This window comes from Nycticebus coucang, chromosome 8, assembly GCF_027406575.1.
Source record: "Nycticebus coucang isolate mNycCou1 chromosome 8, mNycCou1.pri, whole genome shotgun sequence".
Taxonomy (NCBI): domain Eukaryota; kingdom Metazoa; phylum Chordata; class Mammalia; order Primates; family Lorisidae; genus Nycticebus; species Nycticebus coucang.
In genome coordinates, this window is record NC_069787.1 from 1,821,594 (window position 1) to 1,848,859 (window position 27,266).

At 54.6% G+C, this 27,266-nt stretch overlaps 2 protein-coding genes across 5 annotated transcripts in view; one reads left to right on the forward strand and one right to left on the reverse strand.

Annotated features, from left to right (window-relative positions):
• The first annotated feature begins 70 nt into the window (after positions 1 to 70).
• ABTB1 (ankyrin repeat and BTB domain containing 1) lies at positions 71 to 8,155 on the forward strand. 2 transcript variants are annotated; one of them, XM_053599648.1, is made up of 12 exons: positions 71 to 209; positions 1,427 to 1,489; positions 1,589 to 1,644; positions 2,622 to 2,766; positions 2,888 to 3,047; positions 3,152 to 3,197; positions 3,599 to 3,715; positions 3,801 to 3,919; positions 4,108 to 4,206; positions 4,319 to 4,486; positions 7,279 to 7,479; positions 7,557 to 8,155. In XM_053599648.1, the coding sequence occupies exons 1-12, from the start codon at positions 121 to 123 to the stop codon at positions 7,761 to 7,763; spliced, it is 1,470 nt and encodes a 489-aa protein (XP_053455623.1). In that variant the 5' UTR covers positions 71 to 120; the 3' UTR covers positions 7,764 to 8,155. The 2 variants fall into 2 exon arrangements, with proteins under 2 accessions (XP_053455623.1, XP_053455624.1); XM_053599649.1 differs by lacking the exon at positions 4,319 to 4,486.
• Positions 8,156 to 13,654: 5,499 nt separating this feature from the next.
• MGLL (monoglyceride lipase) overlaps positions 13,655 to 27,266 on the reverse strand; it is a 133,671-nt gene continuing 120,059 nt past the window's right edge. For 2 of the 3 annotated variants that reach the window (XM_053599651.1, XM_053599650.1), the window contains exons 7-8: positions 19,394 to 19,609; positions 13,655 to 16,923 (exon numbers count right to left, since the gene is read on the reverse strand). In XM_053599651.1, coding sequence (XP_053455626.1) covers positions 16,798 to 16,923; positions 19,394 to 19,609 — 342 coding nt within the window. In that variant the 3' untranslated portion in view covers positions 13,655 to 16,797. The remainder of the gene's footprint in view (positions 16,924 to 19,393; positions 19,610 to 27,266) is intronic. The other variant, XM_053599652.1, reaches the window with a different exon arrangement.

Sequence of the window (27,266 nt, forward strand, 5' to 3'; positions counted from 1 at the left end):
CGGGGCGGGAGGTGGGTCCTCCGGCCGCCAGGCGCCGCTGCGGAGCCGCGGCGGGGCGGGGCGGGGCGGGGCCGGCCTGCGTGTGTTTACATCCGGCCCGGCGTGCCGCGTCGCCGCCCGATGTGGTTCGGCTGGGCTCGTAGCCTTCGCACCATGGACACCAGCGATCTGTTCGCCAGCTGCAGGAAGGGGGATGTGGGCCGAGTGCGGTGAGGACCCCGCAGTCCGGGGAGGGTGGGGAGCCGTCGGAGCGCCTTCCGGCCCTGGGGCGTGCAAATGGACGGCTGCGGCGAGGGGCGGGCGCCTGGGCCCCGTGGTAGCCCTGGGCGGGACCTGGACCCCCGGGCAGACCACCAGACAACAGGCACCTAAGTCGTCCGGGGATCGCGGCAGCGCTCGGAACGGGAGCGCGCGGGGTGATGGTGACGGTGGTTTACCCCTGCAAAGGGTCCTGCTGCGCGGAGGCCTGAAGGGGTGGAGGACAGGAGAGGTGGGCCACCCTTCGGTTAAGTAGGGCCCGAATGTCAGACCCGGGGCAGGCTGGGACTCCAGAGGCTCCATTCTCTGATGCTTTCCGGACCTGGCTCACCTTGAGCCCAGAATCTGTCTCCAGGGATTTAGAAACTCCTGATGAAGCTAGAGCGAATCTGGAGCTGAAATCACCGTCTCTGGATCTCTTTTTCTCGTCCTGTCGTCTTCCCTCCTTAGTCTCCTTTCCATTTGGTCCTTTCTTCCCCATTCCCTGGTCCTGACTGACCACTTGCCACCTGTCATGGGCTGATCTCAGGCTTCCTTCTAACCTTCTCTGGGTCCCTCCCCAACATCAGGTGCTGCCTAAAAATTAATGGAATGCAGCTCAGCGCTCTCAGGACATTTCCTTTGGGCTGTCCCCACCTCGTTGATGGCGCCACTGGTGTCCGTGACACCCCTCTCTGATCTCCTGCCTCCCATCAGCTACCTTATCCCATGACTTCTACCTTCTAGGATCTGCCCCATTCTCCCCACACCACCAGGGTGCCAGCAGCCTCCCTCTGGTCTCCCTATGTTCAGTGGGAGCAGCCTACTGTCACATGCAGTCAGAGGGCTCTCTTCACAGTGGAGGCCCCATTACCGCCTTCTCTCCCAAATGCAAATGCCAGGAGGCCACTGTGTCGGGCTCCTCAGCTCTGGGCTTGACCTCTGTCCTTGTAGACTGCCATCTCCTCCACATCGTTGTTGACACTCACTGTCTGCCTGTGCGACCCCACCTTGCCCTTATCTGCACTCTGACTCAAATGCCTTTCCTGCTTTGCTCTGCTCATCGCCTCTCTCATCTGGGGGAGGCTTCCCCAGCCAAAAGGGATGTTGTCCCTCTGGCTCCCTTCCGCGGGTCTCCTCTCCCAGACCATGAACCAGTCCTGACCCAGGCTGTGACCTTCCTGCCCAGGTACCTGCTGGAGCAGCGGGACGTGGAGGTGAACGTGCGGGACAAGTGGGACAGCACCCCCTTGTGAGTGCAGGTGGCAGCAGGTGGGGTGGTGGAGCAGTGGGTGCCTTTGGTGCTGAGGACTACTTCCTGACTACCCCCTGTGCTTCCTCCTCCCCCCAGGTACTATGCCTGCCTGTGTGGGCACGAGGAGCTGGTACTCTACCTTCTAGCCAATGGTGAGAGCGGGCCAGACCCAGCGAGTGTGAATGTGCACGTGTGTGCGTGTTCAAAGTCCTTCGTGTACATTTGCACACACTCCTGATTGCTGTTCTTCTCCCCATGCCTGTCCTATCAAATCAGCAAGGTGTTCTACTTTAAAGCCTGTTCTCTTATGTTCCCCATCTCCACTGCCCTCACCTGGCCCAGCATCTCCCTCTTGACACAGCACCTCCTCCCTGGTCTCCAAGTTCCTTTCTTGCTCACTTCACTCTGTCCACATCACAGCAGTTTGAGCTTTTCACAGGGAATCTGATCGGCTTAAAATCCTCCCATGTATTCCCACAGCATTTAGGGTAAAACTAGACTTCCTGGCCGTGCCTGGGAGGTCCCACAGACTCCCCTCCCCCTCCATCCCACCTCTCTTGGATCTCTGGCTCTCTGGCCTGCCCACTCTGCAGCCACACTGGCCTTACTGGCCCTGCACTGAGTTTGCTCCTGCTCTCCTGCTGCCTCAGAGCCTTTGCCCTTGCAGCTTTTCCTGGCTGGACAGCCCTTTCCCACATTATGGAGCCACCACTCCCTTGCTTCATTCAGGTCTCTGTACATCATTGCCATCACAGAGTGACCCCACGTGGTCTCCCTTTGTGGTAGCCCTCACACCATCACTCTTCATCTGATTTATTTTTTTTGATAGCCTCTGTCATCACTTGTTAACCTGCTGATTGTCTTTCCCCACTAGAGTGTAAGTTTATTGGGGAGGGACCTGTCTGTTTTGTTTCCAGCTCTGGGTTAGCCACAGAGTCTGCGCTCAGATATGGCCCAGAGTACACATGGGTGTACCTGTGTGCCTCAGTCTTGGCAGAGAGGATGCTAGGGTCAGAATGAACCCAGGGTCATTTGAGCGGGGTCTCCAAGGCTTCTGGGCCCCACATGTGTAGAGGTGGGGATTTCTCCAGGTGTGGCCCTGCTGACTGGTGAGCCCTGCCACCCCCAGGAGCCCGCTGCGAGGCCAACACCTTTGATGGTGAGCGCTGCCTGTATGGGGCGCTGAGTGATGCCATCCGCCGGGCACTGCGAGATTACAAGCAGGTCACAGCCTCCTGCAGAAGGCGGGATTACTATGACGATTTCTTGCAGCGGTGAGCCTGGTGGGTGGGTACAGTGGGTCTGCTCTGGGTGTGGCATGCCTAGGGCTGAGGGCCCTCCAGAGTGCTGGAATGGGGCTTTTCTGACATGCTCCCTCCTCCTTCCCCTCCCCAGGCTTCTGGAGCAGGGCATCCACAGTGATGTGGTCTTTGTAGTGCACGGGAAGCCGTTCCGGGCACATCGCTGCATCCTGGGTGCACGTAGCACTTACTTTGCCAACATGCTGGACACCAAATGGAAGGGCAAGAGTGTCGTGGTCCTTAGGCACCCACTGGTGCGTCACCTTAGGCTGAAAGAGGGGCCAACTGCCCAGGGACAAGAGGGGGTTCATGCTGGACGGTTGTCTCTGACTTTGCCTCTGGCTGACTCTGCCCACAGATCAACCCCGTGGCCTTCGGGGCCCTGCTGCAGTACTTATATACAGGTGACCCACTGGGCGCAGGGTGGGAGGGTGGGGAGCAGGCTGCCTTTCTGGATAGCAGCAGACCCACGTGTGGCTGGGCTGACCCTTCACCTTTAGACCCTTCATTGGCCCCTGCAGTCAGGATCTTCCACTGCCTCCTGGGTTGGGTTGCAGGGCAATGGACTGGGGTGCCTGCATGGTAGGAGGTAGTCTGCCCACAAACTGAGCTCCCTCCTGTTTGTCCCCAGGGTCTGTAGAACTCAGGCAGTGGCTCTTGGTGGGAAAACCAATGTAGCAAGTAGGCCCAGGAGTCCCAGCCCTGTAGCCAGGTGGCTGGGTAGGAAGGGTCGCCACCTAAGAAACTGTACCTGATGACAGCTAAGGTCCCTTCTCAGGCCCTGATCCTGCCACTCTGCCCCTAGGCCGGCTGGACATTGGCGTGGAGCATGTCAGCGACTGTGAGCGCCTGGCCAAGCAGTGCCAGCTCTGGGACCTGCTCAGTGACTTGGAGGCCAAGTGTGAGAAGGTGTCCGAGTTTGGTGTGTCCAGGGTTTGGGGTCTGGGGCCTTGGGCAGGGCCTGGCAGGGCTGGCCTATCTCCCTAAAACTGCTTTCTTGCCTGCAGTGGCCTCTAAGCCAGGCACGTGTGTGAAGGTACTGACCATTGAGCCTCCCCCAGCAGATCCCCGCCTCCGGGAGGACATGGTGCTACTGGCCGACTGTGCCCTGCCCCCTGAGCTCCGAGTAAGTTTGGGGTGGGGTGGGGTGGGCCTGGGGGTCAGGAGGGTGTTCTGGGATAGGGGCTGTGACAGGCAAGCCCTGGATGCTTGTTTTTGATTCCTGTGTGACCTTGGGCCACTTACTTTACTTACCTGAACCTCATTGTTCACCTTTGGCACAACTCTGAGGGGACCATCTCTCCTGTCCCCCAGGGTGACCTTGGGGAGCTGCCCTTCCCTTGCCCTGATGGCTTCAACAGCTGCCCTGATGTCTGCTTCCGAGTGGCCAACTGCAGCTTCCTCTGCCACAAGGTGCCTGGCCCATTCTGTCCCCTTCAGTCCCAACCCACTGTCCTGAGCCCCACTCTGGCTCCCCAGGAGACAGACCTTGGCCCTTGCACTTTCTGAGCCCAGCCTCCCCCAGGCCTTCTTCTGTGGCCGCAGCGACTACTTCCGGGCCCTGCTGGACGACCACTTCAGAGAGAGCGAGGACCCAGCAGCCTCGGGGGGCCCCGCCACAGTCACCCTGCACGGCGTCTCACCCGACATCTTCACCCACGTGCTGTACTATGTGTACAGTGACCACACTGAGGTGGGGCTCGGGCAGGGCTGTGGGGAGAGGCACACAGCCTGCATAGCCCTGGGGCTGATGGAGGGTGCCTGAGGCCCTGGGGCCCTGTGGAAAGTCCCAGCTGGCCCTGTGCGGGGAGATGTTAGCAAGGCTGAAGAAGAAGGTTACAGTGCCCCTCTGGAGTTTTCTTTCAGACAGAGGAGGGGAGCCCTTCGCTAGGTTCCAGAGCAGGAGTGAGTGATAAGACTTAGCTCACGAGTATGTGACACTTGGGGCTTATGTCAGCCACGTGGGGTCCCCAGCTTCTCCAGTAGGAGGGTGGGTGGTAAGAAACCTTGAATCCTCTGGGTTCCATGGGGTTCATGATTCTCCACTCCCCTCTGCCCGTGCTGACTCCCTGTGGCCCAGTCCCCCCAAGGCTTCCTGAACATCCTCCCCACCCAGGCCAGGTGGGCAGCAGGAGAGTGCTGAGGGTTTGCTCTGCCAGGGTAAGTGTGAGTGTGAGGGTGTGTGAGCGTGAGGGTATAAGCATGATGAGTGTGTGTGTGTGATGAGGGTATATGACTGATGGGGGTGTGTGAGTGTGAGGGTCTGAGTGTGAGGGTGTGTGAGTGTGAGGGTGTGTGAGTGTGGGGGTGTGTGAGTGTGAGGGTCTGTGAATGTGAGGGTGTATGACTGATGGGGGTCTGTGAGTGTGAGGGTGTGTGTGTGATGAGGGTCTGTGACTGTCCAGGGTGTGTGTATATTGAGTGTGTGTGAGGGAGTCTGAGGGGATGTGTCTGTGGGGTATATGAGTGTGGTGAGGGAGTGAGTGGGGTGTGAGTGAGGGCCTGTATGAGGGTGTGTGTATGAGGGTGTGTGCACTGGGGGAGTACAAGGGCCTCATTACTTATATACCCTCACACTCACACACCCTCATCACTCACACGTGTGTGAGTGACGGTGTGTGTGTGTGTGTGTGTGTGTGTTGTAATAGCCAAGATAGGGTGGCTTAAAGAAGAGGACAGTTTGGGCTTGGTGCCGTAGCTCAGTGGTTATAGCGCCAGCCACATACACCGGGTTTGAACCGGCCAGGGCTAACTAAGCAACAATGACAACTCCAACAATAAATGGCCTGGTGTTGTGGCGGGCACCTGTAGTCTCAGCTACTTGGGAGGTTGAGGCTGGAGAATTGCTTGAGCCCAAGAGTTTGAGGTTGCTGTGAGCTGTGATGGCACAGCACTCTACTGAGGGCAACATAATGAGACTATCTCGAAAAAAAAAAAAAACACAAGAAGAGGAGAGTTTGTTTCTCCTTCATGTCTGAAGTGGGTGTCCCAGGGCAGGTGCCTTGCTGGGACCTGGGTGGTCCCTTCCATCTGGTTTCCCTGCCATGCCCTAAGGCAGGGTTTACAGACCTTTCCTCTAAAGCAGTGGTTCTCAACCTTCCTAATGCCACCATGTATTTTCATTGTTACAAAGGGGTCGCGACCCACAGGTTGAGAACTGCTGCTCTAAAGGTACACTTCTCAGGCTTTGGGACCCCTGTGGGCTCTGTCAAAGTTACTCAAGTCTCAGTGCAAAAGCAGGCACAGACAGTCGGGAGGTGGGTGGGCATGGCTGTATGCCAGTGAGACCCTGTCACAGTCGGGAGGTGGGTGGGCATGGCTGTATGCCAGTGAGACCCTGTCACAGTAGGGAGGTGGGTGGGCATGGCTGTATGCCAGTGAGACCCTGTCACAGGGGCAGGCTGGATTTAGTCCACAGTGCAGACTGGGTCACAGGCAAACTCATGCTCTAGGACAGTGGTTCTCAACCTTCCTAATGCCGAGATGTATTTTCACTGTTACAAAGGTCACGACCCACAGGTTGGGAACCGCTGCTCTAGGAGGAAGAGGAAGGCAGGGCAAGCAGTTTCCTTTTTCATAAGTTACTGGAAGTTGCACACACCACTTCTCATGTTCTGGAGAGAAGTTCATGGCCATGCTTGCTGGGAAACTCGTTCCCTGGCCCTGCTCCTGCTCCTGTGGGGGAGGGGAAAGGAGGGAGCATGCTAGGAGACAGATATGATATCAGCCTTTACCCACCACCCCCTGTAGCTGCCTTCACCAGTCCAGGCAGTCTCTGCCAGTCCCAGCCAGGTCCTCAGCCCTCCATCCCTCCTGCATCTTTTACTTCATGTCTCCTGTAGTTCTACCCAGCTCTCTGGCCCCTGTCCTCCAGGGTCCATCTTTGCCCATCCCTCCTAAAGGAGCTTGATCACTGCAAGGGCACCTTTGTAATGTCTCAGAACAAGGAGTGGGCCACTCCTAACAAGCTGTGTTATCTGGGGCAAGTTACTTAACTGCCTCTAGGAAACAGGGATAACCCTCATTGTTACTTTCTAAAGTCTTGTGCAAATGAATGGGTTGTCACAGGTGGAGAAGGTGGCATGGAGCATGGCCTTCAGGAAGCACAGAGCACCTAGCCTGGAATGTGGTAGCAAAGCTTCCCTCATCTTTGTCTCCAAGTCTGCTCCAAAGCTGAACACTTCGGCCTCTCCCAGCACAGGATGTTACCTTAGATGTGCTCTAAATCCCCACCACCTCTGGGAGCAGAGGGAGTCAAATAGTTATTCTTCTACCCAACCCTTCCAGGCCTCCTGCCCTGTGCCTCAGCCTGCCTGAGGCGTAGGAACCCTGTTTCAGCTGTCCCCTTGAGGTCCCATGGATCTGAGCTGCCCCAGGGAACAGGGAGCTTCTGTCTCCACTTGAAACAGGTCCCAGCCCTGGCCATTGGGCCCTGGGAGCCCTTGATGACCACAGGGTGCACCTTTGCTCCCTCTTTAACCACAGCTGCCCCCTGAGGTGGCCTATGATGTGCTGAGTGTGGCTGACATGTACCTGCTGCCAGGCCTGAAGAGGCTGTGTGGCCGCAGCCTGGCCCAGCTGTTGGATGAGGACAGTGTGGTGGGCGTGTGGCGTGTGGCCAAGCTGTTCCGCCTGGCACGGCTTGAGGACCAGTGCACTGAGTACATGGCCAAGGTCATCGACAAGGTGAGCCTGTGGTGCCACTGTGGGCTGGGAAGGGTATGAGGGTGGGGACTCCTGTGCTGAGCTGCCCTGTCCCACAGCTGGTGGAGCAGGAGGACTTTGCAGAGGCCATAAGGGAGGAGGCAGCAGCTGTGGCGGCCCGACAGGAGACAGACTCCATCCCACTGGTGGACGACATCCGCTTCCACGTGGCCAGCACGGTGCAGACCTATAGCGCCATTGAGGAGGCACAGCAGCGGCTGCGGGCACTCGAGGATCTGCTGGTGTCCATTGGCCTGGACTGCTGAGCCGGTGCTGGCTGCCCCTGGGGGCTCCCTTGGCGACAAGTGTGTGTGCATGTCTGTGTGTGTGCTGTTCTTCCTGCTTCTTCACACTCGGCTTCGTGGTGGGTGGAGAGGCCTCACTGGGGCCTCTCTATGAGCCTGGGGACCTCGGGGACGGTCTCTTTGAGATGAGCCCCCTCTTCAAATGCACAAGCCAGCCCCCAAGACCCTGGGGCTGGGCACCACTCAGGGTCTGTTAGTACCTCCCTCCTTCCCTCAAAGCCGCCTCCCCAGCACGGCACAGCCCTGGCTGGCCTGACCCTGCTTGCTTCTCTGAGCTGCTCACATGCACAGGGCTGGTCAGGAGGGGCCAGGAGAGTCTGTGTATGGCAATAAAGCTTGAATTTATTGTGGGAGCCTGCACCTGTGTCCTGGGGTGCAGCTTGGGACAGGTGGGGCTCTGGGAGAGCAGGAGTTGGTGGGGAGCAAGGGATGGCGCTCTGGAGCGCCTGGGCACACAATCTGCTCTTGTCCCGGACATACTGCCCTTGCATGGGGGAGGCCATGATGAGTGACCAGTAATGAGGGATCAGTTGGGAGAGGTGGTCTGGGAAGGGGGGGTGTTGAGTTGCTGGAGAGGTGGGAAGCCAGGTGCCCAGGAGGGCCCTCCGGGTGGAGGGTGTGGCTAGTGTGAGGGCCTGGTGCTAAACCACCCAGGTTGCCACCCTGGTTCTGCCTTTTACTCCTGGCCGCCAGGCTGCCTCCGTTTGCTCATAGGTACATCAGTGTGATTATAAAGGGACTCCCTCCTAGCTAGTGTTAAGTGGACAGGACTTACTGAGGACTGCACCTGGCTTATGGTGAGCTGGGCACCGTGTGAAAAGGCAGCACCCACATCACCTTCGTGGGAGACAGAGCGAGGGAATGGCTTGGATTTTTGAAAATTTACTTTGGTTGCTATGGGGCACACGCTAGCTAGCGGCCTGACACCAACTGGCCTCACTTGAGAGCATATACTGATCCTGACTGTAAGAGAGATTTAGACATTTAAAGAAAAATTTAATTACTATACATTTCTTTTATGTATTGGGGGGAAAATGAGCTAGTACGTAAGACAAACCTGTCTTTTTTTACAGTTGTTATTTGAAATCAGAGTTTCTATTTTTGAACATACTTTAAATGGAAATGCTAGTGAGCGTTAAAGAAAACACTCTGAAATTGATAATTTAGTGGTTCATGGACGTTGTAAGTAAAGCCAGGGGCTCAGCCATGGCATCTGGGCAAACAGAGCTGTGACCCCCGAGTTGCCACCCACAGGACCAAGGCTGTATGAGCAGGAGCGGGTAGCATTCTCCAACCACACCCTGCCCTTCCTCATTTTAGTCTCAAGACAGAGCCAGGGTGATGGGGACACCGTATGAACGTGATCAATGCAGTGTCATCAACAGGAAACACTGTAAACAGCGGCAGTGGAGGAGAAAATGCTGGTAAATAGCTGTGGCAGAGCTTCCTGTCACTGTAAAGATGGTCAGTGTGGTTTCTGTGTCCATGAGGAAGTGGCCGTGCTCAGTCAGCCTGTGCCACAGGTGCTCCCAGGCCTGTGTGGCAGGGGGAGTCTTGTATCAACTGAAACCGTAGACTTTGAAATTTAGTGCAGTGATAGTCAGCGGTGTGCTGTGTGGCACACTGGCCTGCCATGAGAGGATCTTAGGTGTGCCACAAACATTTTTAAGGATTATTAATTAAATTGTTTTCAAAAAGTTCAAAGCACAGTAAATACATTCTTTTTATTTTTTGAGGCAGAATCTCGGTCTCCCTGGGTAGAGTGCTATGGTGTCACAGCTCACAGTAACCTCAAACTCTTGGGCCTAAGCAATTCTCTTGCCTCAACTTCCCAAGCAGCTGGGATTATAGGCTCCCACCATAACACTGGCTATTTTTAGAGACAAGGGCTCTTGCTCAGGCTGGTCTCGAATCTGCTCCCCTGCCCCGGGCCTCCCCGAGTGCTAAGATTACAGGCATGAGCCACCGTGCCTGGCCTTTACTTTTTTTTATTTTGACCAACATAATTTAAGTGTGCTGTGGAAGTTTTAACTGTAGGTTCAAGCGTGCGTGAGATAAAAAAGGTTGAAAAATACTGATTTAGTGTATAAAGCTTAGTTGTAAAATTAGGTTGATTTAAATATAGAAATGTGCCCTACTCTACAAATAGAGTAGATAGACTGCTAGTAAAAAAGGGCATGTTTTGGCACAGAGGCTCTGGGTTTGAAACGCAGCTCCATTACCCCTAATCCTAACTAACCAAAACCTAATCTAAACCCACCCTAACCCTGACCTCCCCCAGTCCTCTTCTTGCCCACACTTGCCCTTGACAGCAAGAGCACTGGTTTGTGGGCTGTCTGTGTCCTCAGCTCCCTGATTGGCTGATAATACCCCGACACAGTCGGGCACCTGCCTGGCCTCTGTGAGCACTGCCTGGTTTTATTTGATCTTGAGTTTATATGTTAGCTGGCCTTGATGTTTTGTCTTGCTCTTTGATTTCATCATAACCTCCATTTTGTTGTAATCTGCCTGAAGTCCCCAGGGAGCTGCTGAGGCCTGGGGGTATGTTGGATCTACAGGTTTTCTCACCTCGGGCTCTGTGGCCTCCTGTTGTGCACACTTTGAACCAGGAGATGGATTGGCTGGGACCAGGTTTTGGTGGAATGCAAGAGCCTTCCTCTTCCTGGAGGAAACCATTCGCCCTCCTCTCTGTAGTATTTGTGAGCATAGTGGGCTTTGGGGGCCCCCAAGGAGAAAATGTCCATACCACAGGTCTCTGAGGCAGAGACTCCTGGAGGAAAGGGCTCTGGGGCCTCAGGCCTCAGCAAGTTCTACCTCTAAGCCAGGAAGCCGCCCTCAGGCAAGCCCAGTCTCTGCTCTCACTGGAAGACTTGAAAGTTGTTCAGCCTGGGCTCCAGCTTAGTCTTGGGCCAATTGCTAAATCCCTCCCCTCAGTTTATTCATTTCTCTAAATGGGAGCAGTGCTGCCAGCCACGGGTGTGAAAATTAAATGAGGTGCTTGTGAGGGCGCTCCGGCCAGGCTCAACCAATGTGAATTTCTTTCCCTTCCTGGAAGATGCAGTGCAAACTGGTTGGGCAGACTTTGTAACCTTTCCTCACCTGTAGAGCTTTCTGGTGATGTACATGACGTGCTGTGTTCTTTTCTAATTCCTTGGGCCGCAAGCTGGGTTGGTCACCAAGCCTTACTATATCCACAGTAGCTGTGGGTTCGTGCCCCACTGCCACGGTCTTGGTCAGGGCCCTGCCCCGCCTCCCTGTGCGCTCACCTGTCACTGCTGGTGTCTTCTCAGGCAGCTGTGTGCACCTGGGCCTCCCTCAGTGCGAACTTTGATGTGCACATTTCATCCTGGGCACATAATCTGCTCTTGTCCCGGACATCTAAACTGCCCTTCATGTTTTAGCTGGCACATGGCTCAATTCTCAGCCTCCCTGGACTTAGCTGTGGCCATGCCAGCAGCTTCTAGATGTGAGCAGAAATACTCAATTCTCAGCCTCCCTGGACTTAGCTGTGGCCATGCCAGCAGCTTCTAGATGTGAGCAGAAATACTCAATTCTCAGTCTCCCTGGACTTAGCTGTGGCCATGCCAGCAGCTTCTAGATGTGAGCAGAAATACTCAATTCTCAGCCTCCCTGGACTTAGCTGTGGCCATGCCAGCAGCTTCTAGATGTGAGCAGAAATACTCAATTCTCAGCCTCCCTGGACTTAGCTGTGGCCATGCCAGCAGCTTCTAGATGTGAGCAGAAATACTCAATTCTCAGCCTCCCTGGACTTAGCTGTGGCCATGCCAGCAGCTTCTAGATGTGAGCAGAAATACTCAATTCTCAGCCTCCCTGGACTTAGCTGTGGCCATGCCAGCAGCTTCTAGATGTGAGCAGAAATACTAGATGCAATTGAAGGTGCACGACTTCCCCTTTCCTTTTCTTCCCCTCTTGCTGGCAAGAATAAGGACGCAGGGGTTAGCGCAGCCACGTTTGAAGGCCATTGTGTCAGGACTGCAGGGCAGTGAGTTAAAGGGAGTGTGGGAAAGTGGGAGGGGGAAGGAGGGACGCTGTGGCCACTCCTCTCCTCCTCACTTCCATCTTTGGTCATGGCTGTGTCCTCTCCCTAAAGCCGTACCTGTGACAGGCATCCCCTCTCCCAGGGCCACAGCTCTTTCCCGGGCATTGCACCATGCCCTGTCCCCGGTCGGGCTGCTTTTCACACTGCATGTTTACGTGCTGCTGAGGACGCTCTCTGTTTCTTGCAGACCTCCACTCACACGCCCTTCACTCCTGTGCTTCAGCTGTCCTGGAAATCTCAGTGCCAGGGCCAACCTGAGCTCTTTCCACCTCCAAGAGCTCCCTCTGCTGCCCCAGGCCTGCCCACAGCGGCTTGTTTTCAGCCTGTGCAGAGCTGTGCAGGCCCCAGGCAGGGCTGGTGGCGCTGCTGTGTGTCCACCACGGTTCAGCTCTAGGGTGGAGGCTCACGTTGCCTGTGTCCTCATTCTGTGAGGGTGACCCACCTCTTTCTCCCCTGTCACCATTCCTCCTGGGGCCAGATCCAGTGTCTGTAAGGAACTTCTGATAAATCTAGGAATGTTCACAGAGGTGGGAGGAGAAACCACCAAACACAGACATTTCCTCCAAGCTTGATACCATGAAGTTCAGGGCAGAATTTGGTTGCAAGTAGGCAGAACCTGGGGGTGGGGGTCTGGAGAGAACGGGCTGTCCTGCAAGTCTGCACACTTCCAGAGGGACCTCTGCACAGAGGCTGTCTGACACTCGGCCAAGCCAGGTACAAGTTGGCGGGGCCCTTGCTTCAAAATTATTAAGAATTTCCAGAAAGCAACAGCAGAATGCTAAACCCAACATGGCCCTTCAGAGACTGCACAGGTGGCTGGGCCATGAAGCTGACCCTGCGTCTGTCCCCTGTGCCAACCTCAGTGCCCCAGAGAAAGCATTCTTCACCCTCCCTCCCTCAGCCACTCAGTCACTTACTCACTGGTTGTTTCCCTTCATTCATTCACTCGCCTGCCACATCAGACAGGTGCTTCTGGGCTCTGGGAAGCAGACAGAGGCCCAGTGTCGGGACATGTCCTTTGGCCGGGAGGAGACAGCCGCCAAGTGAACAAGCAGGATATATGTCACATAAATGTGCTAGAGAAAAAGGAGGCAGGGGAAAGGTTTCAGTAAGAAGATGGCCCTTCAGGAGGCTGGCATGGCCAGGGCCGAGTGGACACGGGATGGAAGGTGGAGGCAGGTCTGTGGGCCCCAGTGCAGACCCTGGCCTGTATTTACGGGAGATAGGGGCGTGGGAGGAGTTTGAGCAGGGAAGGACCATCACCTGACTCAGGTCTGCACCTCCGCTCTAGCCACTGTGTGGGAACACTCTGAAAAGTGCACGGGAGGAAACTGGGACCCCGAGGAGGCTGCTGCTGTCCCTCAGGAGGTGATGTGACAGCTGGGGAGCTAAAGGGAAGCCATGTGGTTCCAGTGACACATTGGAAGGACACTGCTGGGCCAGTTGTGGGCAGGGAAGCACCACACATGGGAGATGGGCTTCTCTCTGCAGGGTGGACTGAGCTCGTGTCAGGGTGTTGTGGAAGCAGAGAGCTACTCAGAGCCTCCGTCCTGCCCAGGGGTGGTGGAGGCATCTGTGAGTGAGTGTGTGTGAAGGGGTCTGCTCCCAGGGGAGTCCCAAGTGTGGAAGAGAGAAAACAAAACCCACATACATGGGTCCAGGCCTTTGTCTTAGATGACCCAGTATGGTACAGGCAATGCAGACTCACTGCTGCCTAGAAAAAGGGCCCTGGTTCTCTGCAGGGAAACGCTGCAGTCCGGGATCAGGGGCTGCAGCGGACAGACAGACGCCATTCGGAAAACTTCTGCTTTATTAGGATTAATTAGGATTAGCCGTAGTGTACATGGGTTCATTTACAGTTCTAAACTGGTATACATGTTCCCACCCACAGCACACAGGAGGGGATGGGGCTGGGCTGCAGTGACGGTAACAAGCCAGTGAGTTGCTTGGAAAATCATCATGAGGTTTATGTTAAGATCAGTGAGAGAAAGAAAAGACAAGTGTGAGCCAAAAGCCCCAGGGCCTGGGAGTGGGAGTCCGTGAGGGCCCTTCGGCTTCCAGAGCACCTGCCAGGGCTCACAGGCTGACTCTGGCACCAGCCCAAGGCTGAGGGTAGGTGGGGCTGCGGCTGGGAGGGAGGGGGCTACTTGCCTACCCCCCACCTCTGGAGAGGTGCTGCGGTCCCCGCTAGCTGTGGGCAGTATCTTTTTCTGAGAAGATTTTCAGGCATGAAACCCATTTCTGTACAGAAAAGCCTCTCTTCTGAGTCATGGGAAGGTACTGGGTACCATGTCTGTGCTTGGGCCTTGTGTCCAAGTTGGGGCCTGGGTCAGCTGTGGCTCCAGGCTGCCTCCTGGCCTCTGCCATTCTCTCATCTTCTTGAGGCCCAGCTGAGTGTGACCTGGCATCCCTTACAAACCCAGGTTACTCTATCTCCTGTGATGGTGTGACTCTGAAGCTCGGTATGTGAGGACAAAGCTGATGCTGAGAAGGGGCTCAGCTCAAGGCTCCTGCAGCTTCCTGAGGTTGGGGGCTCAGGAGTGGTCCCAAGGGAGCGTCCAATCCAGCTCACCTGCAGGATCCTGCCCTGGCTCCTGATTCAGCAGGTGGAGATGGTGTGTTAACATTCCCTGTCCCGTCTTCCAGTCCCAATTTCAGATAATATTTTTTTTTTATTTTTAATATTAGTGCTTCTTTAACCAGGCATGTAAATGCTACTGAATCTGTGTCTTATGTCTCTGTAGGAGCTTACACATAAATAAATTCATGCAGCACAAGGAGTCCTTGGTCAGACCATGTGCCTGGTATTTAATTTGGGACATGGCACTGCCATCACATGCTTCTTGGGGAAGTGGCAGGGGCGGGAAGTGTGGGGACTTTGCGTGACCTGCACTCCAGCAGCTCCTGGTGAGAATTAACGACCCTGAGCCCTGGGGCTTCTCCTGGGGTTGAGGTGGGGTCTCAGCTTTAAGCACTCCCAGAGCTGCCCCCTGCTGCTCCAGCTCACTGGACAGGCTGGGCTCATAGGCTGGGCAAGCCTCTGTCAGTAAGTTTTTTACATTTTTCTCCTAAAAGAAAAGCCAGAAAAAGAAGACGGAGCTGTAGGAAGTGCTGTCTGTGAGGACCCAGGCCTCAGCCCACCCCACATGGGCTGCAGGCTTGGCCCCTCCTGAAGAGCAGGGTGAAGAGGATGCCAGGCCGCAGTCCCCGAGGCAGAGTGACCTTTAGCAGGGTGGCCAGCACTGGACTTCCACCATGAGGTCAGGCTGGCTGGGGGTGTGGTCAGGGGAATCCCCTTGTCAGGGACCCAGAATCAGCCTGGAGAAGATTACTAGAGAGGGCACAGTTCCCGCTGCTAGGGGAAGGGTGAAAGGCCCTGACTCCCAGACGTCACGTCAGAGGTCCTGAGCCCCTGGACTGTACTCCCATCAGGGCTTCAATGGTGGTGGAAACACCCCCAACCCAGGGTCACATCTGCACTACAGAGCCTCCTGAGGTAACAGCAAGTCCCATTTTGAAGGTGAAAGTATTCCCAATGCGGGCGGTGACCCCCCATTTATTGCTGGTGCCAAATGAGGCCAAGGGCGGGGCCAGCGTGGTTGGCACCTGAGAAGGGCAGCTCAAGCTTGGGGCCTTGGCTGGGAATGGTTGGTTGATGCCAGCATGGCCCTGGGTGAGGCCTGGCCCTGCTGGTCCTGCCGTGGCCTAGGGCGGGGCTGGGGCACCTCCAGCGCTTGCTCTGGGTTGCAGTGTTTGTGTAGTCCCGGGCTGGGAGGCCTGGACTGCTACTGCGTTGGGCCTCTTTCTCCTGTCACCAGAGGGAGCTGTGCTGCCAGCACCAAGACACCCAAAGCGGTCTGGGCCATGGGCAGTCCCTGGGGCTGCCACTGCTCCATGTCTCCCAGGAGTAGGAAAGGCCCAGGCTAGTCCCCTCTCAGAGACTCCCAACTTAGCTCCTGGAGCACAGGCCCTCCGCTTCACCGGCTGTCCCAGTCCATCCCTGTGCAGTCACTGGAATCCTTCAGGATCCCCTGCTCCCACCCACCTACACCCCAAAAATAGTCTCTGCTTTAGAATATACATTATATATTAGACATCTCATCTTCAGTACAATTCTCCTCTCATAGCATTGCATGAAATTAGTTACTGAAGGAAAAGCAGCCTCTTCACACTTACAGCTCTCAGTGGGCTACCACAGACTCCCAGAAGGATGGAGAGCTCAAGGGAGAGAAGAGGCCTCAGCCGCATGTCCTGTTTAGCTCTTTCTGGGCTAAGCCACACTCCCCCTCCACAAAGCCTGGACTTAGGCTGACAAGGAGCCTTGGGGTCATGGATGGCTGCCCATTTTGAGGAAGTGCTGGACATTTTCTGGGCCTCAGAGGGACATCTGAGTCTGCTCAGGGGAGCTGACCTCTCTGGAGACACCAGCACATGGCCAGAGGAAGGCCACAAGCCCAGGAGGGTCAGAGAGGGTCCCTGGGGCAGCATGAAGGAGTGGGCGGGAGGAGAGCCTCCTTTAAGTGTGTGAAGAGGCTCCTTTAATTATTGCAGGCTGGTGTCCTGGGAACACTAGGAATTCCTGGGAACCCTGTGGGAGCTGGGGAGGCAAGCAGAGGCTTGGCTTGGCTTTCTGTAGAAAGGACATTTCGGCGTATTCCTTCTGTGGAAAATTGCCAGTAACCTTTCTCTTCTTATTTGCATAAAATGTCTACCCCTTAAGGTAGAGCCAGTGGCTGAAAACCTAATATATGAAAGAAATGTCTTTTTATTTACTTGTTGTTGTTGTTGTTTTTTCAGTAAACTGTGCTAGGGATTCCTCCAATTTGTGATTTTTCTTTCTTTTTTTTTTTTTTGCAAGCCACATCTGAGAATTTATCTCTGCCTTTCCTCTGGCTGCTTCCCCCAGACCGTGAGCCAGGCACCCGGCCAGTGAGCTCAGGGCCCCCGCAGGGTTCCTGCCGCGGCTGTCCTTTGAGAGACCCACATGTTTATTTCATGGAAGACGGAGTTGGTTACTTCAGGAAGCTCTTTGTGAAGAACATGGTAGGCACCTTCATAAATCTGCAAGTAGGAGAGATACAGAGAATCAGGGCAGAGAAGGGGCAAGTGGGGGCAGGAGACCCCAGGCAGGAGATGGGTCTGCGTGTCCTCGGGAACCCTCCACTGAGCCCTGAGGACTTGGCTCTGACTTTCTATCACTGTAAGGCTGACACCTTTTGATCAGATGATGGTTCAAATGAATTACAACCCCTAGCAGCTTCTAGCACTGCTTCAGGCCTCAGTGCATCTCAAGCTGACTCCCACGCCCACCAGCGCAGCTGCCCCTCACGCCACGGCTAGCAGACACTTTGTACTCTCACTATCGACTTCTCAGCATCCTTCATAAGCTGATCAGTCTCACCTTCTAGAAACACTTTCCTCTCCTGGTTTCGCGGCTTTATGTGCTCTCCGGATTTTTCTCCACCCTCTCACTAGCAGCTCCTTCTCAGTCGAGGCTTGCAGTGGCCCCCTGATCGCGACCTGGGCTGAGGACATGGCTGAGCCCTCTTTTCTGCGTTCTCCAGTAATCTCATCCAGTCCTGTGGCTTTAAAGGCCATTCACAGGCTGGCTGTGGAGTTCGTATCTCTAGCCAGACCAGTCCTCTGAGCTCTAGACTGCCCACTTGCTGCTGCCACTGAACTCCTAACAGACATCTCCAAGTTCAAGTGGAGTTCTCCAGCAGGCAGAGCGCTTGCTATCCCAAGTCTGTTTCTTTGCCCAGTGTCACTCCGCCCTGCCTGGCCTCTGCTGCCATTGGTGGCACCATTCTCCCTCTGGGTCCCCATACCTCCGCTCTTGTGTTCTCAAGGCTACTGGGAGGGTGCTTTAGAAACTGCGATCAGCACATGCCACTCTGGCTCCAAACACTCAAGTGGCTTCTCGTGGTACCGAGGGAGAGAGGAACGCCAGCCTTCTCGGGGGCGGGGCGGGGGGGCGCACCCATCAGCGCATCCCCACCAGGCTGCTTCCTTATTGGCAGCTTGCCTGCACCAAGGCTGTCCTTTCCTCAGGTCTCTGAACTGCCCTTCCCTCAGTACGGAGTGTCCTCCCACTGTCAGATGTCAGGCTGGTCCAGCCCATCTAAAGCAAGTGCTCTCCTCTCCCTCGGCCCTCCAGCCCAGCACCCTGCTTAGTCTCCGCCAGGCAACGACCACCTCCTTAATCGTCCTGTTCAGTTATTATTTCCTGCTCCTCCCACTAGGATACAGGCTCCAGGGGACAGGGCTTTTGCATCTCGTTCTCTGGGTCTGGCACAAATAAATACTTGAATTAAAGAAGCAATGAATGAACCACTGAGCGATCTCAGTGGGCTCCTTGCATGGGGCCAACAGGCTGGAAGCCTCGGGTAAGGCCTGGTGTGAGCCGTTGCTCTCCTGAAACATGTGAAGTGTCCCCTGAGGTTCTAGACTCTCCATGTGAATGAGAGCCAGCTTTCCTTTTTTTTCTTTTCTGTAATGCTTATATTTACCAGACCAGTTATACTTAAATCTCAGCTTTCCTTTTCTTTCTTTTTTTACTTTTTTCTGTTCATCCTTGAGTCTACGCCTGTAATCCAATGACCTGAGGAAAGCACTTGGCACTTTGCAAAGCTGTTAGCCTTTGTCGGCCCATGTGGGCGTGCATCTGAGGATCTGCATCCGGATGCCCCCTCCATCACTAGGTGGGTGTGGAATCTGAAGCAAATTACCTGTTTCTTTATAACCTAGAGAAAAAACAGCCTTGGACCCAGGGCCCAGGCTGTGGCGATACAGGCCAGGGAGCCCTGACCTCGAGGACCAGGATGTAAATGTTCCCTAGGCCCGTGATCTGCCCAACACAGAACAGAGCATTCCAGCGTCAGATGTCACTTGATAGAGGCCCAGTAGGGGTTCCTCCCTCCAGCTGGGCAACCAAACCAGCAAGTCTGGTCCTCAAAACAATACTGTCCATCCTGAGAGGCCCATGCAGTTAACCCTGTGCGGTCTCTCGTGTCTAAGATGCCAATATTCAAGCCACAGGGTCTGTCCTCAGGGTCCCAGGTCTGCAGGGACAGCTCTCACAGACATCCCTGTGGATGGGTGTCTGCCAAGTCCCACCAGCACCTGTGTGCTCAGGCCCGCCGGCACTGCTGCTCCGGAGCCTCATCCGCTCCGCTGTGCAGGGGAAGTTGTACATCTTCAGAGCTGGGGCATGACACTGTCTTCAGAGACGTTACTTGCTAAACAAATGCCCAGGTGTGGGTTCTTTTCTTCACCATAAAATCTTCTGATTGTTCTCTCCTTTTCCCTTTGAAGCTCATGTATATGAAATGATCAGCAAGTGACTCATGTGCTCTCTTAGAATTAATAGATGCCTCAGATTCCTCGTATTTATTTCCCAGGCAGCCAGGCCGGTCCCTATCTGAGATGCTGGGGGTAGGGGAAGCAGGGCCCTTGGGGGTCTGGCAGATGCGTCCACAGGAACACTGCCTTCCTGCCCCACCTTGGGGGAAGTGGCAGGGCAGGTGCTCACCTTGAGTGTCTTGTCCTGGCTCTTGGCTGACTCCATGAGCAGATAGGCCCCTTTGCTGTCACACAGGCGGTCGGCAGAGCCCTGGAGCAGCAGAAAGGGCAGGGTCAGCTTGGGGAGGGCGCGCTCCACCCGAGAGACGGCGTTGAGCAGCTGGATCCCAAAACATACTTTCAGGCCTGCCCGACAGATGAGGGGGTCCGAGTTATAAATGTCGACCTGGAGGGAAAAGAGAGGGGTCCCATCAGTGCATAGGCCAGACCTGCTTCTTGGCGGCTTTCCTTCTCCAGCCTGAAGGCCGGACACCAGGGGAGGCAGCTGGGTCTGGGGCAGCTGCGTGGTCGGCCCTTTCCTGAACCTGGTCTGTGTTCTCCTTTCAGGCTTGTGGGTTCCACATGCATACAGGTGCCCCTAGAAGGTTTCAAGTAGTAATCTGAATTTTTTTTGAGACTAGGTCTCTGTTGCCCAGGTTTTGAGTGCTGTGGTGTCAGCCTCCCAAGTAGCTGGGACTTTAGGCCCCATCATGCCTAGCTGATTTTTTCTATTTTCTTTCTTTTTTTTTTTTTCCGTGGTTTTTGGCCGGGGCTGGGTTTGAACCCGCCACCTCTGGTATATGGGACCAGAGCCCTATTCCTTGAGCCACAGGCGCCGCCCATGATTTTTTCTATTTTCTGTGGAGATGGGGGCTGGATCTTGCTTAGGCTGGTCTCAAATCCCTGAGCTCAAGGGATCCTCCTGCCTCGGCCTCCCAGAGTGCTGGGTTTACAGGCGTGAGCACCACACCTGGCCTCTATTTTTTAAATATAAGCAGCATCATACTGTTTACTTTGATTCTTTCATTCATAAATACTTCTGAAGCTGTTTGGGTCTTTGATTTTTCTGGACTCTTCCCCTGCAACCCCCGCCCCCCACGTCCTCTGAATGGTGTCCACCTGGTGCCAGTGAGTGAGAGGCACACTGAGGCACCACAGAGTCCATGCTGGAAAGCAAGGGCCATGTGCGCTGGCACTGAAGGTGCTTCAGCGGGGCACTGCCCAACAGGCCTCAGAATGGGGGGAAGTCCAGAACAGGTCAGGCTGCAGTTGGCTCCAGCCTGCATGCACACTGGGGCTGCAAAAGGCCGTCAGAGGCTCAGACAGGCCTGCTGGCCTGGCCTGGCCTGGCCTGATGCCACCCCATCCTCTATAGGACATGCCCAGAAGCTACTTGCCTGGGACCAGACTGGGACCCACTCCCCACCTGTAGTTACCTCCAGAGGGGCTGCCCTGGCACTCTGGCCTTCCGTTCCTGGCCCATCTTGGTTTCCCCGAAAATAAGACATCCTCTGAAAATAAGACCTACTTACAGGAAAGATAAGATGTCCCCTGAAAATAAGACCTAGCGCATCTTTGGGAGCACACCTTAAAATAAGACACTGTCTTATTTTCAGGGAAACAGGGTAGCTTCCCTCCTCCTGTCTCCAGTGAGACAGCTCAGGGGACCATTGCCCTAATCTGCGGGCTGAGATGGGGCATCTGTCCCACAGAAACTTCTGGAAATCTCTTAAGGGCAGGTGTGAGGCTATGAGGCTTCTTTGCTTGGATCCCACATCCTTGCTGATGGGCTGTCGGCTGGCTGAATGCCACCTGGTGGGGACAGGCGGGAGGCAAGAGGGTGCCCCTGAGGTGGCCAGGGCTACCTGCCCTTCTGTTCCTATCCATATGGGAGCTCAGCCAGAATCCCAGACCCAAACCAAGAGGGGAGAGGCTGTCCTGCCGTCACCCCTGCATATCTGGACTCCTTGCCATACTGAGACCAAGCACCACAAACCAGACCATTTGTGAAAAGCCACACAAGACGGATTAGCTACTTCCTGCAGCTGAGCTGGCGTCACTCCCGCAGGGCCCAGCCATCTGCTCGGCAGGCTGGAAGGACACAGGCTTGGCAAGGCAGTGTGTGGAGGGCTGCCGCAGGCCCAGGCTGCAGGAGGTGCTCCCTCAGGGCCTGCAAGGAGCCCAGCAAGGAGGAGGGCTGCAGGATTCACACCAGAGCCCTGGGCATGGGGTCAGTCAAGGCCTGTTGCCAACAACACAAGCCGTAGGTACAGCAGTACCACCTACCAGACACGTACTGTGCCCAGCCCTTATCTGCAGGATCTCACTGAGTAGTAACAATGAGAATAGCTAATGTGCCTGAGCTCTCCCACCTGCCCAGCACGAAGTGTTTCTGTGTGTAACAGCTCACTGGACCTTCACTGTCACCCTGTATGAGAAACGGTTCTCATTATCTTATTAGACAGATGAGAAAACCAAGACACAGGGAGGTTTAATAACCTGCCTGTTAGTAGTTGCTCGGATTCCTGTTCTTCCCAACAGACACAGCTACCCAGAATAAAGACCACATCTCCCAGCCTCCCGTGACTACCTGTAGTCACGAGACTGAATTCTGGCCAATAGGAACTGAGCAGGAAGGCCCAGGGTGCACTCTAGGGCATGTCTTCCCTGTGCCCTTTAGGGAGAGAATCAGGCCCCTACACAAGGACAATTGTTGGACCTGGAGGTACTGAGCAGTAAGATGGGTGTCTGGATGCCGAGAAGTCGCTGGCCAGAGAACTAAGCCCCTTTCCTGTTTGTTTGTTTGTTTATTTATTTTTTAGAGACAGAGTCTCAAGCTGTCGCCCTGGGTAGAGTGCTGTGACATCACAGCTCACAACAACCTCCAACTCCTGGGCTTAAGTGAATCTCTTGCCTCAGCCTCCCAAGTGTCTGGGACTACAGGTGCCCGCCAGAATGCCCAGCTATTTTTTGGTTGTAGTTGTCATGGTTGTTTGGCAGGCCCGGGATGGATATGAACCTGCCAGCTTTGGTGTATTGGCTGGTGCCTTAGCCATTTGAGCTACAGGTGCTGAGCCCCCTTTCCTGTTTAATCTGTGGTTGTTTGAGCCATGCCTTGGCCAATGCTACTCTGTTGGATATTATCTCCAGAGCTTCTAGAGGACTTGGGGATCAGTGGGGTTCCCCCCATTGCTGCGAGGACTAGCTGTGGGTCACAGGGCTGATGACCACCTCCTTCAAGAGCAGGCCTAATTCTTTGCCCTACTGACCGGATGTCCAAGCACACCAGGTGCTGGGGAGTATGCTCCCAGGCTTAACTGCTCTGCTGGTCAAGCAGCTTCCTGCTCTTGGCCTTGTTTCCCAAGCTGTGATCACGTAGACCCTATTTACACAATGGCCTATTCTGGGCTTGGCATGTGAGCCACCAGATGTGTGGGAGAAAGGACAGACCACTGGTGTGAGCCACAGCTGGGGCTGGGGGTGAGGGGATAAGGGGAAGGGCACAGGAGGGAAGAGGAGCACGGCACGACAGGGAAACTGAGGCTGTGGGGCCCAAACCTTCCCCTCCAAAGGCAATTTTGGCCTAATTGCAGCAGCAGTTTTCTGAAACCTTAAGATCTAAATTCACCAAAGGTCCCAGGAAATTGTCTTATCACCCCCAGAAAGGAGACAGTCAGGCCCCTCCCCAAACCAGGCCCAAACCCAGGACACTGGCCAGCAAACGAGTCTATTCAAAGGCAAAGGTCAAAGACTCAGTCCGTAAAAATTAGCTACTACATGCTTCCACTTACATGACCCTCCTGACATGATGAAGTTAGGGAATGGGGAGCAGATTCCTGGCTGTCAGAGCTGAGAAAGGTGAGGGGCAGGAGGGAGGTGGCCATGACTGTGAAAGGGCAACATGCGGGCCCTGTGGGCACGGATGTGGGCATGGATATGGTCTGTGCTGGACTGTGTTGGTGTCCTGCCCTGGGGGTGATACTGTCCTAATGTTTTGCAAAACATCACTTTTGGGGGGAAGTGGGTAACAGGTGCATAACATCTCTCTGTATTGTTTCTTACAACCCTGTGTGAGTCACAGTGGTCTCAAGTCAAAACAATTAATTACAACAAATAATAAAGACCTGATCCTTGGCCCTGCTTTCACACCCCTCCTCCATCCTGTTTGGACAGCTACCTGTAGTCACGAGACCGAATTCTGACCAATAGGAACTGAGCAGGAAGGCCCAGGGCACACTCTGGGGCATGTCTTCCCCGTGCGCTTTAGGGAGAGAGGCCCCTACTGGGGAAGCAGGAGCCCAAACTGTGGGTATGGGTCCAAATGACCACAGCTTGGCTCCAGATAACTGATCTTCTAGGGAGCCTCCAATGGCTGAGACTTGAAGTCTTATCTTGGGGACCTTGTAGGTTCTTCTTGGGTTTTACACATCATGAGCTCTGACTACTCCCAGCCTCCTGTGTTTGATCAGGAATTTTCTAGTGTCTTCACCACTCACAGGGCTCTGGAGGCTCCCAGCGAGGTTGAACTTGACAGCTGGGAACATGTCAATTGGGCCTTTGAAAATTTGAACTCTGTCTCTCTGTGGGAAGGAACTTTGCACTAAAGCCCAGTAAATACAGCTGCAATCTTCAGCTGGGAGTTTGATTAAACTTATGGTTGAGCAAAATCTAGACACAACTGCTACAGTGAAATCTCTTGACCTATTTTTAAAAAATCTGTTCTGTGATAAGATGTAATAGCACAGCTTAATTAGAGTAATATGAAAACAACTGACATACTGAGCCCTTAACTCTGCGCTGGTACTGTGTTAAGGCTGAACCTATCCTTGTTCATTTTCTATTCATGGTCCCTGCTATGATGCAAAGACAGTTATTATTATCACCATTTGACACACCAGGAGACGGAGGCTTAGAAAGGTTAGCTGAATCACCCAAGGTTACACAGCAAGTAGGACGCAGAGCCAGGACAGCAACCTAGGTGGCCAGGACCCAGGTGGTGTGGCTCCACCGTCTGCATCCTTAACTGTGTGCCCTGCTGTGCCACCTGTCTGGAGAAGGGGAGGACAGCATTAGTGCTGTGGGCTCAGACAGCCAGGAGCCGTGCATTGGCAGGGGTGCTGGCACTTATCAGAAAAGACAGAAATAGTCCCCAGCAAGGACCACAAACACGTGGGCCTGATGGACGGAGAAGGGACATGGAGGGCCAGAGAGGTTGCCACCCTTCACTGCCAGTCAAAGCAGATTGCAGAGCCCTTCTGCCCACGTCAGAGACACAGCAGTCCCCTCGGCAGGCTTCACCTCCTGTGGATTCTCCCCAGGTACCCACAGATGTCCACAGCCGGCTCTGCCTGCTCCTACCTCCAATCTCTCCCCTTTCCTGTGGAAGCCTCAGCCTTCCACCCATGCTTTAGAGCCCTCCTGGACTCCCACCTCCCTAGGCCATTGTTTAGATCCCTCCTAATCCATCCTTTTCCATTACAGGGAAGTCAGATAGCTTTCTCCGGCATACTGGAAAAAGAGTGCCCAACAACTCTACCCAACTCTGAGATGTAGAAATCCACGGAAAACCTAACATGAACTGTAGGTCTTTGCGGAGATAATTTCTTCATTTCCCACCTTTGTCTTGAATGGCAGGAAACATGATTTGTTGTGGAAAGAGTTGGATGAGAGAAAATCTTTTCTTATGCATGGTGGCTTCCACCTCCCCTCTAGAGGGGGTTTTAATAATTAACACCATCTACTCCCTTTTCAGGCTAAAGGGGAGGCCTTCCCAGACGCCCCATGGCTCTGCTGGCCCTTCCTGTGGCCCACACTCGCCTGCTCACCCTGGTCAGCGATCAGCTCATTTGTGTCATGTCTGTCTGACATGAGGGTGAGGCTGTCTGTCCCTCCCTTTGCTTGTCCTGCAGAGCGGCTGGCACAGAGGAGCTCTGGGTCAAGTGCAGTGAGTGAATGAGCAGATCTTTCTCTAACAGGTCCCACACGTCCCACATGTCTGGGTCCTACGAGGCTGCGCAGGCTGCAGAGCAGTTGGGGCTAGATGGCTGACCACCAGCTTAGGGGCTGTTTGCAGTGGGAATAAGACCCTGAATCCTCAGACAAAAAGGCAGGGGGGCTACTTCCTTCAGCGGGGATTAGTAAGTGTGACAGTGGACGCCTGGGGTCAACTCTTTGGAGCTCTCTGGGCTGTTCTCCTCGGTGCAGCCACTGTGTCAGGAACACCAGGCTTATGGAATGTTCTAAATGCAGATAAGCATTTACTATAGAAATGGACCTGAATGTGGAATATACCAAACAGGAATAGCCTTGCTCGTGTGGCCCTCACGGGCTACCTCCCTCTAGAAGTCCCCTCTTCTTGGGCCTGACCCACTGCTCCAGGCAGTGCCACAAGCCTTCAGCCCAGATCTGGACATATGCAGACCTCTCTACAGAATCAGGTATCCAAACACCTCTCACTCCCCTGCACCTCTGGGCCCTTGGCGGCCTGTCCCCACAGCCCTCATCCCCCTTCCTGGGCTGCCTGTGCAGCCTTCCGGTGGACACTGGCAGCTGCCCCCTCCAGCGGTCTCCCTAGCAGTGCGGTGGCACCGTTCACCACTTCCCCGGGCCCACTCTTTTCTCTGTGTGGCGGTCTCTGTGTCCCCTCCGGCAGCCTCCCCAGCAGTGCGGTGGCACCGTTCACCACTTCCCTGGGCCCACTCTTTTCTCTGTGTGTCATTCTGTACCACAGCCTGCTCCCAACGTTCCCAGTCTCCAGAAAGCCCCCTTCCTACACCCTTCCTCTCTTTTGCCAGCAAGGCCTGTCAACCCTGATGATGCCGGTGCTCTCTCCCCATCAACAGGCCTCTTTCACAGCTCTGAGAACACGGCTCCTATCTACAGTGTCCACCTGGCTTGGGCCACTATGTGGACACCTGAGGACCAGTGAGACCCAATGTGGTGTTCAGGGTCACACAGAGGGAAAGCAGGGGCCAGACTCAGGTCTTTCTGGAAGCCCATACCCTTTGCACCAAGCCCACCATCCCTCTTCCACTCTGTGTTACAACTGCTGATGGCCCAGCCGGCAGGCACAGCAGGGTGACCCCCTGGCACTGACGGCAGGCTGGCAGAGGGGAGATAAGGCCCTGCCTGACTCAGCAGAAAGCCTCCCCAACTGCAGCCCTGTTTATCAGGAGGCCTGTGTCCCCACTGTGACCTCACACTGCCCTGGGCCAGCTGTAGCAGGTGCCAGGCCTCAGCAGCTGAAATTCCAGACAAAAACCATTTGGAAACAGAGACGGAACTACACGTCCTCCTCTGCTGCAGTCCCAGTTTGGATGTAAAGAGGATTAATCAGGATCAGCCCACATTTCTGAGTTGTCATTAATCAAGGGCATGTAAATGAATGAACATTCTTCCCCCAAAATTACTTGTTACCATTAAAATCTGAAGTCCTGAGGGGGAAGGGGGAGGGGCCCAGTGGGTCCCCACTTAGCAGGTACAGTGTAGGGTAGAGGGCACATCTCCTGGGGGAAGGAGTTCACCTGACAAACGCAGATGATATTAATCCAAAATAAATAAATTTTAAAAAAGAACTGAATGTAGAAAACACAGTTGAATCTTTGATTCCATTTTTCTCCTTTCTTCTTCCTTGGAGGGAAGCCCTATGCTGAAGTTGGGTCTTTTTCTTCCCATTCATAGTTTTATACTCACCTATGCATTTATATGTCCGTAAGTAATAGGATGCATTGCTTTGTGTTTAAAAGTTTCATATAATTAAAATTTTAAATATTACAAAAAATTGAACTTTTGGACAGCCTGGTATCTGTCCTTATGAGCTGGGCAAGCCCTGGGCAAATGGAAATAGGCTGTTTGCAGAAACCCACCAGCAGCCTGCAGGGATTCCTTCCGGAGGGCTAAGGAGTCTTCAAAAGCAGAAGGGATGCAAAAAGTTGACCCCCACCTTGGGCTCTGGAGCAGGGGGGTCCCCGGAGGTGTGACTCTAGACATAGCTTGCAAATGGCCATCAAAGGCAGAGCCAAGGCAGCTACCATGCTCTCCACCCGAGCGGGCCCAGGGACTGG